The sequence below is a fragment of the Condylura cristata genome, unplaced genomic scaffold (genome assembly GCF_000260355.1).
Source record: "Condylura cristata isolate star-nosed mole 26May11 unplaced genomic scaffold, ConCri1.0 scaffold00023, whole genome shotgun sequence".
Classification (NCBI taxonomy): Eukaryota; Metazoa; Chordata; class Mammalia; order Eulipotyphla; family Talpidae; genus Condylura; species Condylura cristata.
Window position 1 is genome coordinate 7,319,212 of NW_004567124.1, and position 17,926 is coordinate 7,337,137.

Genomic DNA, 17,926 nt, shown 5'->3' on the forward strand with positions numbered 1-17,926 from the left:
AGTCAGGAGACCTGGGATTTGACTGCCAGGTCTTTGTCTTGGAAGAACAGGTTGGGTAAAGTGAATGATCCACCCCTTTTTGAGTATTTATGCATACATTAAAGGCTTTTAATCAAAGGGCAGAAGGGTGTAGCAGAGTCCTGGAACCTTGCTGTCCAAGTTCTCCAGGTGCTTCTGGGAATAGGGTGGTGCCTAAGAGCTGTGGTACAGGGATGCAGAGCCCAAGGCTGGCAGGTACACAAGAAGCAGAGGCATATCTGATGGGGGAAGAGGTATCCTAAATGGCAGGAGCTTCTGCTGGGTGAGCCTCTTGGCAAAAGCTCATGTGAGGGAAGAAGCTTGCCCACACTCACTCTTTATCAGCCTGGGAGTCATTCTTGTGTGCGTGCAGTGGTTAGCAACAGCTATCAGTGCACGTTCCCTGTGCTATTCCTGGATTGGGGGGTAGAGAGGGAGAGGAGACAGACAGACAGACAGAGTGTGTATAGTTGTGCCTGGCTGCCTCGGGCTCCTGATACAAGCTGTTGTCTAGAAAGGCAGGTGCTTGGGTTTGGCAGGCCCTCACTGGTACATGGAAGAAGTTCTTTGGTTCTGGGGAAGGAATGTGGCCCACTGTAGAGCATCTAAATGCTTTCAGGAGTGGTCACATGATGGGCAGGCTGAGGCACATGGATTTCCTTTTGACAGTGAGGTCAGGTATGTAGGGAAGTTCCATTTATCCAGATTTTTCACTATCAGAAACCCACACTTTCAAACTGTGTTTTTCATGGATCTAAACTAGGGAAAATCCTCCATCCCCATTGGCTGATAGGGGCTTCCTAGGTTAGCATTAACTACCACATTATCAAACTAGCAGTGGTGAGCTAAGAAAGGATTCCTGTCAGCCCTCACTTGCACCCCACCTGTGCTCAGTTTAGGAGGTCTGGTTTGGCTGGTATCATAGGAAGGACACGTGGTGTCTGGGCCTGGCTTTGCCATCGATCTATAATCAGTGTTGAGGACAAAGCTTGTAACAGCATCATCTGCCTCACTTGAGGTTGACAAGATCCTACTCATGTTCTTCAAAGCCTAGCATAATTACGCAGTCTCTGACTGCTTACCCAGTTCCCTGATGGAGTAAATGTTTAGTACCAGCACCATGCTAGGAGCTGTGCATAAAGGTAGGAATACAGTACGTTTCTGGCCACTGAAGAGGCTCCATGTATTGTAGAAAGCAGGAGGTGGGTGTGAAGGTGGTGGCCCTCTTTTGAGAGGACCTCAAGGCACAGTGTGGCATAAAACTTCTGTTTAATTTTCATCTTGGCCTTTCCCGGACACCAGACAGTGTTCAGACAGTGTCTGAACCAGGTGTCTGTGGGCTGTGGGTATCTTCTGAGAAAATATATACTTCTACTTGTGCATTTTCGATGGTAGGCAGCCAAAGCTTTCTTCAAGCTGTCAGAGAGGCTCTTGGTCTAAGCAAGTTTCCTTTACCTGTGCACTTCTGACACAGAGCTCTTTCTTCTTGGCTATTTGGCAGCAGATAGCCTGTGCACAGAGACTCTCACAGATGGTGGTGAGTGACACCTGTAGGAATAACCTGGAGAAAGGAATGTACTTGGAAAGGTTAAGTACTGTGAAACTAACTGTTCACTGCCTCAGGCTCTAAAGGAAGCCCAGGAAATACTCATTTCCTCCCTAAACTTCCTGAAGGAAAAGCTGTGGCCTCCATCCTTCTGTCCAGCCTGGCACTGACCATTGTGGTCTCTGTCCCCAGGTCCGAACACTGTTTGTCAGTGGCCTCCCTGTGGACATTAAACCCAGAGAACTCTACCTGCTCTTCAGGCCATTCAAGGTGAGTGTGGACCCAGCCACCCACAGCAGAATCTAGGATGGAAGGGGAACATCAGGAATGAGTCCCTCACCTAGATTTGGCAGAAGGAAGACATGGGACAGTATTTCAGAAACTGTGGGCTCAGCCCTGACTCTGTCCTGGTTCTGCTAAGCCACATGTTGCTTTTCCTCCATTGTTTAACCCTGCCAAGCCTCTGTCTCCTAATCTGTAAATGAGACTATGGAGAATCTTGGTAGACTTTTCCATATAAGGAGTCTTTGAGATTCACTGTAGCCTTTCCAGTTTGCAGATGAGGAAAGTTAAAAAGGTAAGCTCTCTGCCTCCAGATTATAAACTAGTGGAGCAGATGGCATTCATGCGTGGAATGATGCTCCCCATCACGTGATGCCCACCCATGTGCCGGACCTTGTGATGTGGGACACAGAATGGGCGGTGGAGATCAGAGTGGGTGGTTTGGGGGAGAAGAGTGTGAGAATGAGTCAGGCGAGCACGGCGGAAGATGGGATTGATGTCATGGGTGACCGGGAAGGCATAATAAAGGCTGTGACCCTGCCGGGTAATGACCACCTCTCTCTGCAGGGGTATGAAGGGTCCCTGATCAAGCTCACGTCAAGACAGGTAATTTCTCTCCTCGGTTCTTCTTCCCAGTCTAGACCAGCTGCTGAGTTTGGGACTAAGCCTGTTGCCTTTCCGTTCTTAAGGCATTTGGGATCTGAGCCCCATTCCCTGCCATCCTGTTTCTGCTGAGGCTGATAAGAAAGCAACCTCCAAACTCCCCCCCTCCCCCCCCACCCTGGCTTCTAAAAAGCCACGGCCTGGCCCTGCACAGAAGTGGTAGCCGTGTGCTGGCTCCTGCAGCCAAGAGGTTGGAGGCCACAGCATTTGGGATCTGTCTGAACTGTGGGATGGTTATTGACAAAGTGAAGTTGGAGAAATTTGCAATCGATTGTTCTGTGAACCCGGAGCCTTAACATGCCCTTGCTACACTGGTGTCAAGGGAGATAGCGATAAAGGAGGCATTGGCCTCCCCTTTCTTGCCAGGAAGAACCTGGAAGGAATTCTTAATTACTTGCAGTTTTTAAGAGACTTACTGAAAGGGTGATGTTTGATGCTGTAGAGTGAGGTTCTTTGGGCATCTTCTGGGTGAGAGACCTCTGGCCTCAGGTGCATAAACACCTCCCACTGTTCCAGCCAAACATGGTAGGGCGTGGGGGAGAGGGGATTTCTCCCACCTTCTCTGGTCTCTTTTCACATACTGTTTCCAGTTAAATGATGGAGCCTTTGGAGAAGGTGGGGAAGATGGAATGTTGGGAGACATGCAAGGGTGTATTCTCTCTTTTTCCTACTAGCCTGTTGGTTTTGTGATCTTTGACAGCCGGGCAGGAGCAGAAGCAGCCAAGAACGCATTAAATGTGAGTAGGTAAATAGGTCTTTCTCTGACCCTCAAACCTCCAGGTGACGGGCATCTCTGTTCTGTCTTTTGCAAACTTTCTTTCCTCACTCCACACCAATAAAAGGGCCTACAGATGTACCTTATTTCCTGGCCGTCCCAGGGCAGTCTCTGGTTGCAACATCTGTGCCAAACACCACTGCTTACAAGGCCCACACAGCTGGTCCTCTGTCTTGGCCCATGTGTACGAGTCTCTCAGGCTAGCTGGTTTCTGTACCCACTGCAGTTGACAGTCTGGGTCTTACAGGTAAAGTCTTCCCTTTCTTTTCCTTCCCATGTAGGGTATTCGCTTTGATCCCGAGAACCCACAGACCCTGAGACTAGAGTTTGCCAAAGCCAACACCAAGATGGCCAAGAACAAGCTAATGGCGACACCAAACCCCACCAATGCCCACCCTGCCCTTGGAGCACATTTCATCGCACGGGACCCCTGTGAGTGGCACCCTGGCCTGCCGTTGGCTGCCCTCTTCTTGGCTTGAGCTGGGGACCTGTTGGAATTACGTCCTGAAAGCTAACACTGAACTTCTTTTCCCGAGGGAATCCATCCTGCTTGCCCCTCTTCCCGAGGCTTCTTGCAGCCATAGCCGCCCATCTCTGCAGGCACCACCTTCCTTCCTTCCCCGCAACCTTTGCTGAGCTCCTGAGCCTTGAGAGTTGCCCACCTTCCCTGAAGCCTGTTCTGATTTTTCTTGGTTAAGATGGATGAGATGGAAAAAGGCATAAAATGATGGAAAAATAAACTGTTACATAAAAAAAAGAAAAGAAAAGAAAAAGATGGATTGAGGCCTGCCCAAGAGCTTTTTTCAAAGCAAACAGTGTACTCACTGCTAGGCCAAGTCAGCATAGTTCTTCTTTCCATGTTCTTGGGGTCCTTCAGGGGGGTCTGGGCCGAGTAGGGCGTTTATGCGTCAGCCATAATGCTGAGTCTCCCTTTCTCTGTTTGGAGCAGGGTGAGGGAGGGGGAACCCAGTGTCCTGACGGTGGGGGCTGTTGTCTCTCATGTAGGTGACCTGATGGGAGCTGCTCTGATCCCCACATCCCCTGAGACCTGGGCCCCCTACCCTCTGTACGCCACAGAGCTGACCCCGGCCATCTCACATGCCGCGTTCACCTACCCGGCAGCCACTGCTGCTGCCGCCGCCGCCCTGCACGCTCAGGTAAGTCCCTGTGGGGAAGAAGTGGGAAGGGGAAGAAGGAAGGCCTGGCCAGGCTGTGTTCCTGCCTGGCCACTGGGTCGCTCATGTCCCCAGAGCTGTGGCAGAACAACTGTCAGTGCCCTTAGCCAGGACCCTCAGGACTTAGGTTCCTACGGCGGGGAGGGATAAACGTTGGGATCACGGGGAAGACAGGGGTGCTGGGAGACCAGCCTCTGTCCACCACCTCTGAATTCTGCTTACTGCCTCTGGCCACAGAACTTCATTTGAACCCCGGCCCCAGCTGCAGCATGGTCTTCAGAGCCAAGCCTCCCGCCTCTACCTCCTGTCTCTATGAACTTCAGAAAGCTCTTAATGATTACAAATAATAATGATTCACATCTTATTATTTAGAAAAATGAGAATGTTTTGTGCCTTAACATGGTTGTGAGAATTAAATGCTGAGACATGGGAAGTGCTCGACCTGGGCATGGAACATTCTGGGTACTCTGAGTGTTTGCTCTTGTTTTCACGAAGCCTGGACACTCTCTATCATGCACAAGTGCTGGGGTGGGAAAATGGGAGCAGGCATTTCTTGGGGTGAGTTTAGGAGGCAGGACTGTACCAGAAACCTTTGGGTACCATGGGCTTTGTGCTTGCCCAGTGCCCCACCAGATGCCCAAAAGGCAAATGGGCAGACAGTGAACAGACATGTGGGCATTTTTTGAGGCTATGACAGGGCTACCTGATATACTGCCTGGTATGGACAGGGCAGTCGCGGTGAGCCCCCTTGGCTTCCCAAGAGCCGAGACTCAGGGAGGGATAGTAGGAGAAAGGATGTGAGAGAATTCACAGGAGCTAGAAACCACGGTGGGGAGTCCAGGAGTGTTCTGCCTTAAGCAAAGTGCATGCCATCTCAGGTCCTGTGAAAGGCTTGGTGACACCTGGGTTTACCCAGTTCCAAGGTGGAAGGTTCAGATTCCCTGGCTGGCTGATTGTTTCCCCAGCAGGGGTGTTATCCCTGGCCACGGCAACTTTAGATTGTACTGAGGGCAGAAGTGTGGTTCAACTTGGCACTGTTCCCCAGCCACACACCACACACAGCTGGAAAACCGGTCGGGGGTAGGAAAGGGGATAAAGATCTCCCTCTGGAGGGAGATGCTTGTGTACTTAGCACCTGGGGTGGGCATAGAGTGGTGAGCAGGGGAGACTGTCCCTGTCCTCTTGACCCAGTGAAGTGAGGACTGTTTAATAACGGTAGGTGCCCTACAGGACCCTGCTGGGCCTCTCACCTCTGGACCCAGCTTTGCCACAAGTAAACTACCTGATCTTTGGCAGGTGACTTCTCTGGGCCTCCAAGTGTGTCCTCATCTGCAAAATGAGAGAAGAGAGATGACCCAGCTAGCTCTGAGATGCTAGGCCACGTCGGGGTAGAAGCTGGGAGCCAGGGACAATCAGTGTGTCAAATGAGTAAGGACAAGCCCCTCTGCCTTAGCAGGGTGGCCCAGGGCCACCATCTTTGAGCTCCGTGCTGCAGGCTGGTGCCTCTTGCTATCTTCCTCCCCAGCTTCTTCCCCACCTCCCCACGTGCTGTGGCCTTGTGACTCCAGACTACCTAGGTCTAGGTCCGGGCACTTTCCACATCTGTGCGATGCAGGCCAGTTGCTTCCCTGATTTCTTTATGGAATGGTGGTCATTGTACCTACTTTATTTTTTAATTTGACATGGTGATAACATCACAGGTTTCAGGTGTTCACTGTTCCAATTTGTTATATGTATATATAACAGTTCCCCACTAAAAGGATGTAGCACATTAGTAGACTTATTTTATAGGGTTGTTACATGTTAGCATATAGGGATGCTCTAGCAATGCCTACTTCATGGTTACTATTTAATGCTATTATTTTCTAGTTCCCCTCCCTACCCTTACCCCAGTCCTCTCTGAGCAGGCGGTCTCACTGGGCCTGAGTCCCTGTAAGTGGGATAAAAACTGCTACAAAGGACAGTGACATCGTGGGAGAGGTGGACTGACAAGAGATCGGGCCAGGTAGTGACAAGTCCTGTCCCTGCTGTCCTCCCTGTTTGGATAGCCAGTTCCTCACTGTAGCGTGCTCCTAGGCCCTGTGCAGTAGTGGCATGAAAGCATTTCTAAGTAGCATCGCCTTCTCTTTCCTTCTCTGCCCTGCCCCCATCAGTGCTGCTCCAGAGGTAGAAACGCCCAAATAAAGGACTGTCGGAGTTTGGGGGGACAACAAAAAGCTTTGGGTATTTCTGTACCTGCGCAAGGTAGTGACTTGGGGAGAAGGCACTAGCTAAGAGGCCAGAGCAACTGAGCTGGAAGGGATTGTGCTCAGTGAAAAACGTGAGAAGGAAGAAGAAAAATACCACATGGTTTCATTATAGGTGAAACATAGGAAACCATACAAGGGAGCAGGGAAAAAAGGTAAAACTAGCAGCCAAATTGTAACTTGGGGACATTCATGGGGGAGGGGAGGGGAAGTATCAGAACGGGAGGGAAGAGCATAAGGCTCTGTGGTGATGGCGCATGGGTGATTTGGCAGTGGGAATTTTATGGGGATTACAGTACCGAGGGGAGAAACCAGCACTGTACAAAAATGAACAACGGTGTAAGAATATATATAAACAAACATGGTGAAAAAAAAGAAAATAGGGAAAAAGAAGGCAAAAGCAGATGAAAACCAGCCCTTCCATTCTCAAGCCCCACCCCAAGTGTGCATGGCTGGTGGCTCACCTGAGGAGGATGCAAGGCCCAGAGCTGTGGGAAGCGGCTGGAAATGGATTGGCCTGCTTGGGTTGGCACGAGGCCATCTCGCTCAGATTCTCTGATCCTCTGGAAAGAACTCCCCAGAGAAAGCGAGGCAAGCAAGAGCTGCGGAGAGCTGGCACATGATGTGGTGACCTAAAAGCCAGGCTGCTCCTCCTTGTACCCCAAAAACCAGGCTTCTCCTTGTCCTCCTGCATCCAGGGTTCTCCCGGACTGGACCCCAGCCTAAGGAGGGTCCTCTCCTGGCACTCCTCACCTTCAGATTCGGCCATTTACTGACGCCCTCCAAATTCCAAGAACTTGCTTCTGTTTTCTTACCTGTATAATGGAGTTGGTAACGGCGTCCGCTTACTTAGGGCTTGGATGAGGGCGCCATGAACTTAGTAGAGGAGCGCTCTGCAGGGCAGCGCCTGGCATGTGTGAGCGCCCTGTCACCGGTAACTTGGAAGTCTGTGTTGATGGGAAGAAGCACAGGCAGGTTGTCTCTTCCTTTGTCCTGCTCCCCCAGATTAGTGTGATATTTCAGCTCTTAGAGTTGATAGGTGGCTGGACACAGATGTGTAAGTAAATCCGTAGATAGGAGTCTTTGACAAAAATTTTGATGCACGTTTATTGAAACTTGAATGTATGCGGGTGTTTTCCACATCAGTGAGTGCAGGGCTACGTGGTGGATACTTGCTGGCCCACTGTGTGTGTCTGGCTCCCAGTGGGTGGCAAATGAGGTGGTTCACACACTTTTCTGATACCAGTAGCTGGTGCAACAGTGGGCACCGAGCTCACACCCCTCTGGGCACCTCCCTGCTTGTTTTCCTTATCATAAATTCCTAGATCTCTCACAAGGTCAAAGTGTAGACTTGCCAGTCAGTCTGGCTTGAGTGAGGCTGGGTACGGCTTTCCCTGACTTTCTGACGAGGGAGGCGCCTGTATTTATTGACTGGTGACCTTCACCCCTTTGCCCACTTCTTTGTGCGTCTTCTCAGTCCCAAGCTCTGTTACTGCTTTTGGAGCCTGGTCATTGTCCCCTGGGGTCACCTCTGAGGACCTCAAAACCCCTATGGACAACTGGAGTCCCTGGAGAGACTGACCGTTTGCCCCCTGACATGCTGGCCCTGGCCCCTGGGCCTGGGTGATCTTGTTCTGAGCTCGGGCAGGAAGGGGATGTGCTTCTGTAGAGAACTGGATCTCTGGCCAGTAACAGGCAGCTGAGCAAAGTGGAAACAGCCCCTGGAGAACATTCTGTCAGCTTCAGAGGCACAGCCATCCTGAGCCCAGAAATGGGCTTCTTCTGCTTCCACTGGAGTGGCCAACTCGTGGCTGAATGGAAAGCTGCCACTTTGCAGGAGTAATCCCAGCCCTGTCCCCTTGCCTGGCCCTGCAGCTCACCCAGCCCCTCAGGGCACTTCCTTGCCGCAGGGCTGTTCCAGCCTGCTGCTAGGTAAGGGCGGTGATGGGGCCCACAAGAGGATTCCCTGAGCTACCCTGGGCCCACAGCTTGTCTGGTAGCCACGTGGCTGGCTCCCTTGTCCCTCGTGTCCAGCCGAGTAGCTATCCCATGGCTTAGATAAAGGAAAAAGAGGCTTTCTCCCACTCAGCTGTCAGGAGAAGGGAAGGAAACACATTGGAGGCAAAAGAAGCTACAACTGTCTCTGAGGCTAGACAGCTCAAAGGTGAGAAGAGACTCGGCCTTTCTGTGTGGTGTGGGGCTTAATCAGGGTGGTTCTAGGGGCCTGGGGCCAGCCATATCCTGCTTTCAGCATGCAGAGTCCCTGGGCCCAGCACCTGCCACGCATTTGCGCATCCCAGGGTGAGCAGCCTCTAGCTTCCTGCCAAACATGCACTGCACAGAAAGGTACCTAGATTTCAGAGCGGGCACAGGAGCCTGTTCTCAGGAAGCTTCTGCCAGTCCCCAGATGAGCTGACGTACACCGGCCTCTGCTCACAGAGGTCCAGATTCCAGTCGGCCAGCAGTGACTGGTGTCACTGCTACAGTGCCAAGGAGATTCTGTTTGCCTAGCTGCTGCTCATTTTCTCTCTCAGCTCTCACCTTCCTTCCTTCCTAAGGGTACCCCACGTTCCCTTCTCACTCAGATCCTGCAATGCGCCCCTGCCCCTTCTTCCCCCCACAGCCTTGGCAGCCATGGCTTGGGCGGGCGGGTGTGCCATCTGTAAGTGGTACCAGCATTCTGCCCTGCAGTTGACTCAGCTCCCAGCACAGCTCACCAGAAAACTGGCCACTGGGGCATGGGGTACATGTTGCTTCCTGACCAGTCAGAGTCCTGCTTTGGGGCTGCTGCTCTGTGGGGCCTTCTGACAAGCGCCAGGATTTAGGTAGCTGCCAGGCCCCTAAGGGCTATGTATGTCTAGACTTAGGAGGCTTGTAATATCAGGAGTGGGAAGGACGGAGAGGTTGAAATAGGGAAGAAGCATCAGGTGGGTTCGTGGCCTCCTTGGAGAATCCTAAGGACCTGGGAGTGTTGGAGCCCACAGACGGTTGGTTTCTGATGTGCTTTATATTCTGGTTTTTTTTTTTTTTTTTACCTGAGCCTCACAGCTGCCCAATAACTTAATCATTTCTGTCCTATAGCTTCATGAGAGTCAAAGTCAAGAAAAATGTATTGGATTTAGCATCCTGCTAAAACTAGGAACCTGCACTGTCCCAGTAAAGGGGGAAGGGCAGGATGTTGGCGCAAGGCCAAGACTCCACCTGGTACAACCTGGCACACTTGAATCATGCTTAGTCAAGTGTAAAAGCCCCTCATAACCACTCCCTTCTTTAAACTCCAACCCCGCAGAGGAGGTGGGTGAGGTGACTCTTCCATTTGGGGGCAGAAGAACCGATGCCTAGAGGTGAGTAACTGACCCAACCTCTGCCAGTCAGTAATAGCAGCAGGACTCCCAGCAGGGACCCCTTAGAGGGAAGGGACTGCAGTGCCAGCTCCTGACCTTGGCTTCTCTTGCAGGTGCGCTGGTACCCTTCCTCTGATACCACCCAGCAAGGATGGAAATACCGTCAGTTCTGTTAGTTCTTCAGTAAGTGTTAGTCCAGAGGTCCAGGACGGGAAATGTCCTAGGCCCTGGCTTCCTGCAGGCTCTGCCTAAGCCCGACAGCTCACAGGTGCTAGGCCTCCCCCTAGCTTGGGCATGGGGGTGCTCTGCCTGCCTTCCTCCTTCTCCACCAACCCTGTCACCCCTACCAGCCAGTTGGCAGCTCTAGCCTCTGCTCATGGCCACTTCTCTCCCTCCTCCAGGTCTTGTCAGCTTGAAGTCCTGGCCCCCCGCTGGGGAGGAAGCTGCCCTGAGCTTCCACTGCCCCCAGGCGGCCTGTGGCGCCCTGCTGCTTCCCTCCAAAGACTGTGAATATTAAGCCTGACTCAGTGGACTGCTTCCTGTTTCCTTTCTCTCCTCTCTGCCCTGCCTGCCCAAAGCCCCTCTCCAAGGCCTTATGGGAATTTTCAGAGGTCTTTTCCCCCCAGGACACCCAGGGCCAGCTCAGAGGCCTCACTGGGACCGAGCAAGGCCTAACCCTTGGTCCAGACTTGCTTCCACAGCTCCACCTCAAGGAAAGAGGCCTTTAATTTTGCATGTTTTCTGGCATGAATTATGACACTTAAAATTTGTGTATATGTGAGTGTACAGTTTGTTCTCACTTTGTGTCACTATAGCAACAGGTCCCAGCCACTACAACTCAGCCTTCCTGAGTCCCCCCACACCCCTGCCATACACCCACCCTACTTCACTGAGGCCAAGCCCTGCAGCCAGTCCCACCCAGGGCCCCCCCTCCACCCCACACACTTGCAGGCTGAACAGCACTGACCGCCTGACAGAGATAGTATTTTCTTTTTCATTTCAGGTCAGGGTTCCCCATTTCGTAGATGGGCCAACAACTGTTAAGAAAATCCTTTCTCTGCCCATTTTGCTTACCTCTTCACAGCACACCCCACCTCTGCCACTGGCTCTTATTCTTTCAAACTGCAAAACCAACCAAAAATTGAAAGTATTTTTGTACCCTGTGTAACAAAATATTTATGCATCATAAAGGATTTTTCGTGTGTGTGCAATTAATTATTAAAGAGACCTTGTTTGCCCTGTCAGATAAGTTTAATGTTTTAGTTTGAGGCATGAAGAAGAAAAGGGTTTCCATTCTCCAGCAGTGAGCTTTTGTGTCACATGTTAGTTTAAAGAAAAATGAAGGAAAAATCGTGCAATTTTATTTTGTTTGGTGAGCATAGCAGTGCTTTGCCTTCCGCCACAGCTGTGAATGTCTTGCCGTTTTCAGACGCGGGAGACTAGGTGACTGTTGTAATTGCTGATCCTTTGAGAATGTGAAACTGGATAATATATGAAATGCAAAATAAAAAAAAATCATCCAAAGTAACAGCTCTCTGACCTTTGCTTCTGCGGGGTGTCCACTGCCTTGGGGAGGGTACGTGGAGAAGCAGATGGCAGAGTCGAGGGGGAGGATGTAAGGTGGGCCCAGCCGCACACTCACGCAGCCCCTCCTGTTCTGTGTGACTAAGTTCAGAGGAGCAGGAGCCATACTGTCAGTCCACCCGGTGTTGAATTCAGTCACCTCTTTTCTTTTGGAGCTCCGAGGATAAGGACAGATTGCCTGCACCTAAAATAAGCACCCAAGGGGACCTTCATTTTCTCGTGCTGCTGTTCTCCAAAGAGAAGGGCAGAAGTCAGGGTCCTCTGTGTAGTGTCCTTGGTATATCTGGTGAGGCTGAGCTCCAGGGATAGAGGGGAGCCAGGAATCCTGCCCTGACAGGAGCAGAGGTTGTGAGGGTCCAGGGGAGCTACATCTTGTGAGTTGGTATCTGTTTCTTCATCTGCGTGTGATGGTTTGAAGTCCTCTCCAGGAACCCTGGCCTAATGGCTTAGCCGTTGGTCTCTGCTATGCTCCTCGTAGCTGGGCCTAGAAAGGACAGGAGAGACCTGGGAGCCTCTCCCCCACAAGCTCCGTCCCAGCCCTGCTCCGAAAAAAGTCAAGGTGGTGTGGCTGGCTGTCACTTTCTCACCTGCACCTTGGGTGGCCTGCCATTCTGCTCCACTCCTGCCTCACCCCTTCTCCTGAATCCTGGTCCTGCCCTGGATGACTTGGCTCTAAAATGTTCTGCTAATGAAAGTGTCATGAGTGAGGCAGCCCCAGTTGGTATCTGCATGTGAAAAGGGCTCAGCACCAGGGACCTGTGAGGTGGCTGTCCTGAGGGGGGGGCGTGGGTCTGTGGTGACTGGGCTAGTAGATGGGTGGCCTGAACCAGAGAGAGGCTCTGGGAGGGGAGGGGAATGGGCTGTGTTCATGGCGGAGAGAGGAGGGGGCTTGGCACGGCTCCCGCCTCGTGCCACTGGGTCCCTGTATTTGGGGGACCAGCTGGGCACTTGCCAAGCAAGCAAGGCCTTCCCAGCCTGCAGCCCTCCTTGTGCGGGTGGGAAAGCTGTCTGAGCCCCAGGCCCCCACCCAAGATGAAGCCCACGCCTGACCTACTTCAGCTGTGTCAGGAACCACTGGGTCTTTCTGCGGTGGTGAATTATTTAGCTGGGACGCGTGGGCCTTTCTGATGGGGGCTAAGAAAGCTGCTCCATAATTTAAAGGCCCCTGCTTCTTGGGCTTCCCTAGGGGGGCCTCCTTCACGCTTTACAGGGCAGGCCTCTGTGGCCTGAGAGGAGGAGCCAGGAAGGAAGGGCGGCCCCAGGCGGTCCCAGAGGGGTCTCGCCAGCTGGACGGAGGCCTTTTCTCAGGGTGAGGCCTCCACAGAAAAGCCTTAGTCGTAGACAGTCATATTTGGCCTGAACTTGCGCAGTTGATGAGCCTCCGAAAGGGCAGCGCAGCAAGGACACGGGCAGACAGGGTCAGAGGCAGCCGTCCTGATTTCCCACTCAGTGCTGCTTCTAGAAAGCTTATTCCTTTCTAGAAGGATTTAATCTGAACTCTGATGATTAGTGAAAGGCTTTCTGACAGGATTTTAGGCACCTAAAAATTACCAAGGTTCTTTTGTGGGGGCTGGAGGGAGCCTCATCCCAGAGGTAGTAGAGTACCCCACTGCCCCATATCCCCCCTGTGGCTGAGGAGGCCATCTTCCCACTGTGCTGGCCTCCCACCACACACAAAAGAAGTTGGTGCTAAGCAGATGTTCACTGAGGCACTGGGGAGTGGGGCTGCCCCTGTGAACTGCCCCTGAGCCGACGCTATTTCCTGGGACACAGATGCCTGTGACCCCGACTGGGCCATGCTAGACTCTGCCACATGGCCAGTGTCTTTAGGGGGTGTGACTTATCTCGGAGCTTCACTGGAGAGCAGGCTCCCAGACTCACCTTTGGAACTTCCACATTTTGACTGGGCTTTATAGGAGTCAATAGGTAAAGGCTCAGGCTGCCCGGGGCCCCAGAGTCTCGTGACCCATGTGCCCCAACTCTCCACCCTGCCCTCCTGCCATGCTTGTACCCTGCCCTGCTTAGCACCCCTTCTTAAGGTCCTGAGACTTTTTTTGATCTTAAGGAGCTATCAGAATGCAGATACCCCTAAGAAACAGGGCAAAGTCCTTCAGAATAGGATCAGGAAAGTGCCAGAAGGGAGCTGTGGAAGGGTACAAAATGGAGAGACGAGCCTGCTCAGTATTAGGAGGAAGGAGCAAAGGCCTCTGTTCCCTTGTGGTGTTCCTCCAGAAACAGAGGAGGGGCTTAGCTAAGGGTTCACCCCCTTGTGATAGGGAAGCTTTGTGCAGGGTTCTGGGCAGATTACTGCCCAGCCACATCCATGTTCCAGGGATGACAGGAAAGGGACAGGACCCCTGAGGTGTTGTCCCTGGGCCTCCTTGATCATCACCAAGCCCACCCACACCCTTTGGTTAGAGCTGTTGGGTTTCCAGTTGGGTTGGGTGAATGGGAGCCCCTTTAGGGGTTTGGAGGGAAAATGCTAAGTGAGATGGGTTGTCCTTTGGCCATTGTCTTCATGACTGTAGAGAAAATGACTCACTGACTTTCTGAAGAGATCTCCACCAGCAAAATCAGCAGGTTAGCATGGGGAGTCTTCAGTCCAGGCGAGGAGCTGAAGCAGAGAGGTGAAGTGGCAGCTCTGAGGTGAGGAGGACCTAAGGTGTGCCACCCCGACGCCCAGTCCAGCACTCCACCACACCCATTGGACATTGCTGAAACACATACACACACCCTTTGGCATGTGAACAGAGAAGCGCAAGATGGCCAGGGCACAGAAACCTGTCCCTGTAGTTCCAGAAGCCAGGACTAGCAGTTGGGTTTGCTCTCATACCAGTAGTCTCTGCCGAGGTATCTCTTGTCTCAGCATGGCCTGATCTCTTCCTGGGCTGCTTCCTGGTTAAGGGACAAAGAGAAGACCTCAGTGAGCATCTCGAATCAGTCCAACCCTGCACAGTCACTCTGCCTTTTCACCTGGGGTGGGTTTGTGGAATCACAGTATCCCTCAGACCCCAGTTTATACAGGAACCAAGAGAAGGTGTATTTCTATTTCTACCTTGAGAAAATGCAGCCAGAGGAGGTGTCTAAGATAGAGCGAGGTTCTAACATTCCCCAAAAGCCCGCATTTCCACTCCAAGTGTGTCAATGTTTCTCTGAATCTGTGCCCTCTTCTGCCCTTTAAATTACTCTGAAATTTAAAGATAACATGGAAATGTGCCTAATATATAGGAGGTACTCAATAAGTGTTTGCTACAGTTATCTTAAAAGTAACTCATTCTCATCTTTAGATATGAAATTGACTTGATTTTTTTCAAAATTTTAGAAGATGTATTCATTTATGCATACAAGAACTGGGATATAGGCCATAGGTGCAGTGGGTGAGAGGATCCGCCAAAGACAGAGCAGGGAACAGAACAGGTGGATCTACTGAGATACACTGCTGAGGGGAGCAGCAGGTGAAACAGGAGAGGTCTGCTGCGCCATGTGGGTCAGCTCCCTGGCCGGGGATCGAACTCATGGCAAACTCGTGCTGCAGTGACTGTGGGTTTCTTCATAGTGCTTCGCGTTAAGCTACTGGCTCACCAGGAAGGCCCCTGACTTGATTCTAATCTAGGTATTCTTGGGCTATTTTTCTAAAGCATTGAAAAGGGCTTTACCTGATGGAAGAAGGAGAGGGCTGGGGCCCAGGTTTTGTAGAGAACACTGGCAACCCCCTCCTGCCCACCCCACATGCCTGCTAGCCTTTTGATCCTTTGGCACAAGTTTGGAGAGGTACTAAAATCATGAGTGGCTGTCTTTTATTTATTTATTTATTTATTTATTTTTGGCTCTGTCTTTTGATCAAACCTTTTAGGATTTGAGAATTCTGACAATAGTTGTAGTAGGTTTATGGTTTACAAGATTCATTCAGATACCCCATTTCTGGTGATCCTCGAAAAGCCATTTGAAATAAGCCCCAAAGACATTATTATCTACTTTTTGTGGTTATGGAAACTCAAGTTATAAAGATAGCATAGAAAGCAGAAGGCTCAAGACCCAGGCTTTCTGGATCCCTATCGAGAGATAAATGACTGTAAAAGAGCCATGTGAGGACCCAGGAAGGAACCCCACTTGGGCAGCAAGAAGAGGCAGCAGTTACCCAAGTCTCTCTAGCAACCTGGGTAAGAAATAGGTTTAACAAAAGCAAAGACGGCAGGCGGCCATTAGAATGAGGGAGGGACAAAACTTAGAGAGGGAGGGCAGAGCTCAGAAATCTCATTTCCTAATTTGGCCAGAGCTGGATCATCTTCTGGCAACATCAGTGACCTGAATCTGATCTAGACGATCCCGTTAGTTTGCAAGCAACAGAGACTTCAGAAAGCTGCCTGAAGGAGGAGCTCTTATTACTCAAGATGAATGGCTTGAATTTGTGATTTGTAATAGTTGGAGATAATGGGGCTAGGAGAGGCAGGAGTTAAAGCCACACTGGAGCCACATACCACTCCTGTCTTTGACCTTTGCAGTTGCCCTGGGATGTGGTGGGCGGGAGGACCATCTCCATTGAACAGGAAGTTCAAGTTTGGAGAGGTACCAAAGTCATGAGTGCCGTGTGGAAGTACAGGGCACTGAGTTCTCGACTGGAGTCCCGGGGAAGGACCACACCCGCTCACCCGTTTATTTTCTCTCTGCAGTCATTCTTCTTTGCAGCAAACACTTCTTGAGTATCTGCTGTCTTCCGGGGACAGTGTTTGGAGGACGAGGCAGAGCCTTGTTCAGGCTGTTCTCCAGGTGCACCTGGGGCCTGGGGTTCTGGACTGTGGAGCTGCTTAAGTTGGTAGTAACTGGGGAGGGGAAGATTTAGGAATTAGTGTTTTCAAATGACTCAGTTCCCCTTCCTCCCCCACCATGCTGTCCTACTGCCTGATTTATCCTCCCTGCCTCCCCACCCACCCTTCACCCCCCATGAGAGTCCAGAACCTACTCTGGGTCCCATGTTATTGTGGTTTTTCCTTGGCTTCTTGGGGCAGCCATGTGGCTCTAAGGTAGAGGTGGGCACAGGGAGAGATGCCTCATTTCCCACCCCAGAGTGACTCCAGCTTCCAGAGCAGGACCCTGATTCCCTACCCCGGGCATGGGAGTTCTCCCAACAGAGCCTTCTCATTAGGGCCTGCTGCTTTCTCCAGACTCGGGTTCTCATTACTGAAACAGCAGAGTGTACTTTCGGGAAATACACTTCAAGTCTCAGGAAAAAGACGAGGAGAAGCACCCTAAAAGGGGAACAGGAGGGAGCGAGAGCCCCAGAACAGTGATCTCCACTAGGATTTTCCCCAAAGACCATCTTCCCAGATATGACTTGCACATATTTTCCATGGATGTATATATTTAAATCTCTTGTCTACAGCTGCCAGATGAGTCATGCCAAAATACGGTCGTCATAATTTCAAAGAAGTTTCTTTCATGGTTCTCTAGAGCCTGTGGGCTGATGGCCAGGGTCAGGCGTTGGGGTCCACCCATCTGGCTTCTGGCCTGTTCTTCCCTGTGCATTCAACACAAGACATTTGCTGCTCTGCAGGCTCTGAGACCCTCGTATGGAGAATCAAGCAATGCTTTCATCCTCAAGGTAATAGGGGGCCCTCAGTGTGCCTTGATCCCAGGTCTCACTTTCTGATTAACCTGCTGAGACCCCAGCAAATCCCATTTTCTCTGTTTGACTCTTCCCTCTTCTGCCTTTCTTACATCCTCCGTTGCTCCCTATGTTCACTTGTGGTTGCACTCAGATGTCTTTCTTGGCCCAGAGCTTCCGAATGTGAAGTTTCTACTCACCTAACAGCCATGCGAGAATTGGCCTCCTCTTCCCATGGGCCAGAAGTAAGGCTGGGGTGCCCTCTTGTGGCCAAAATTTATCTCCAGCCTCACACATATTTTCCTTTAGATCTTCCTGGAGGAAATTGGGCTGGGGGTTATTCCTCCAGGGTCCTTTTGTTCTGGATGTCTGGGCATCTCTGTTCTGGCTAATGTTCTCAGAGTCAGTCACTCCCAAATACTTATGGATCCCCTATTGGATCTATACATAGTTTATATGCAAGATAGCCAGTGCTTGACACTGAGGATGCAAAAGTGAGTATTAGGCCCTGAGACATTTGACTCAACCCCCTCAGTTTACAGATGGAGGAGCCTCCACCCTAAGAGGCAAAGAAAAGCACTCAAGTTCATTCAATTATGCAAAATCTACATGAAACATAGGTGTCCTTCCAGTTCCGTAGATTAAGCCAGTTCTCACTGGTTGACATCCTGGCTACCCACAGTGAGGTTCC

General features: G+C 51.3%; 1 protein-coding gene across 1 annotated transcript; it reads left to right on the plus strand.

Moving 5' to 3' along the window:
- The first annotated feature begins 1,788 nt into the window (after positions 1 to 1,788).
- Positions 1,789 to 11,559, plus strand: RBPMS2 (RNA binding protein with multiple splicing 2). Its single transcript, XM_012728567.1, has 7 exons — positions 1,789 to 1,834; positions 2,414 to 2,452; positions 3,184 to 3,246; positions 3,566 to 3,716; positions 4,290 to 4,441; positions 10,163 to 10,232; positions 10,451 to 11,559. The coding sequence occupies exons 4-6, from the start codon at positions 3,632 to 3,634 to the stop codon at positions 10,223 to 10,225; spliced, it is 300 nt and encodes a 99-aa protein (XP_012584021.1). The 5' UTR covers positions 1,789 to 1,834; positions 2,414 to 2,452; positions 3,184 to 3,246; positions 3,566 to 3,631; the 3' UTR covers positions 10,226 to 10,232; positions 10,451 to 11,559.
- The last annotated feature ends 6,367 nt before the right edge of the window (positions 11,560 to 17,926 follow it).

Excerpts from the sequence above, each read along its gene's own strand:
- RBPMS2 (XM_012728567.1), top strand. The coding sequence starts at position 3,632 with ATGGCCAAGAACAAGCTAATGGCGACACCAAACCCCACCAATGCCCAC. Across the intron at positions 3,717-4,289 it reads TTTCATCGCACGGGACCCCT|GTGACCTGATGGGAGCTGCT; the intron begins GTGAGTGGCACC and ends TCTCTCATGTAG. Across the intron at positions 4,442-10,162 it reads CCGCCGCCCTGCACGCTCAG|GTGCGCTGGTACCCTTCCTC; the intron begins GTAAGTCCCTGT and ends CTTCTCTTGCAG.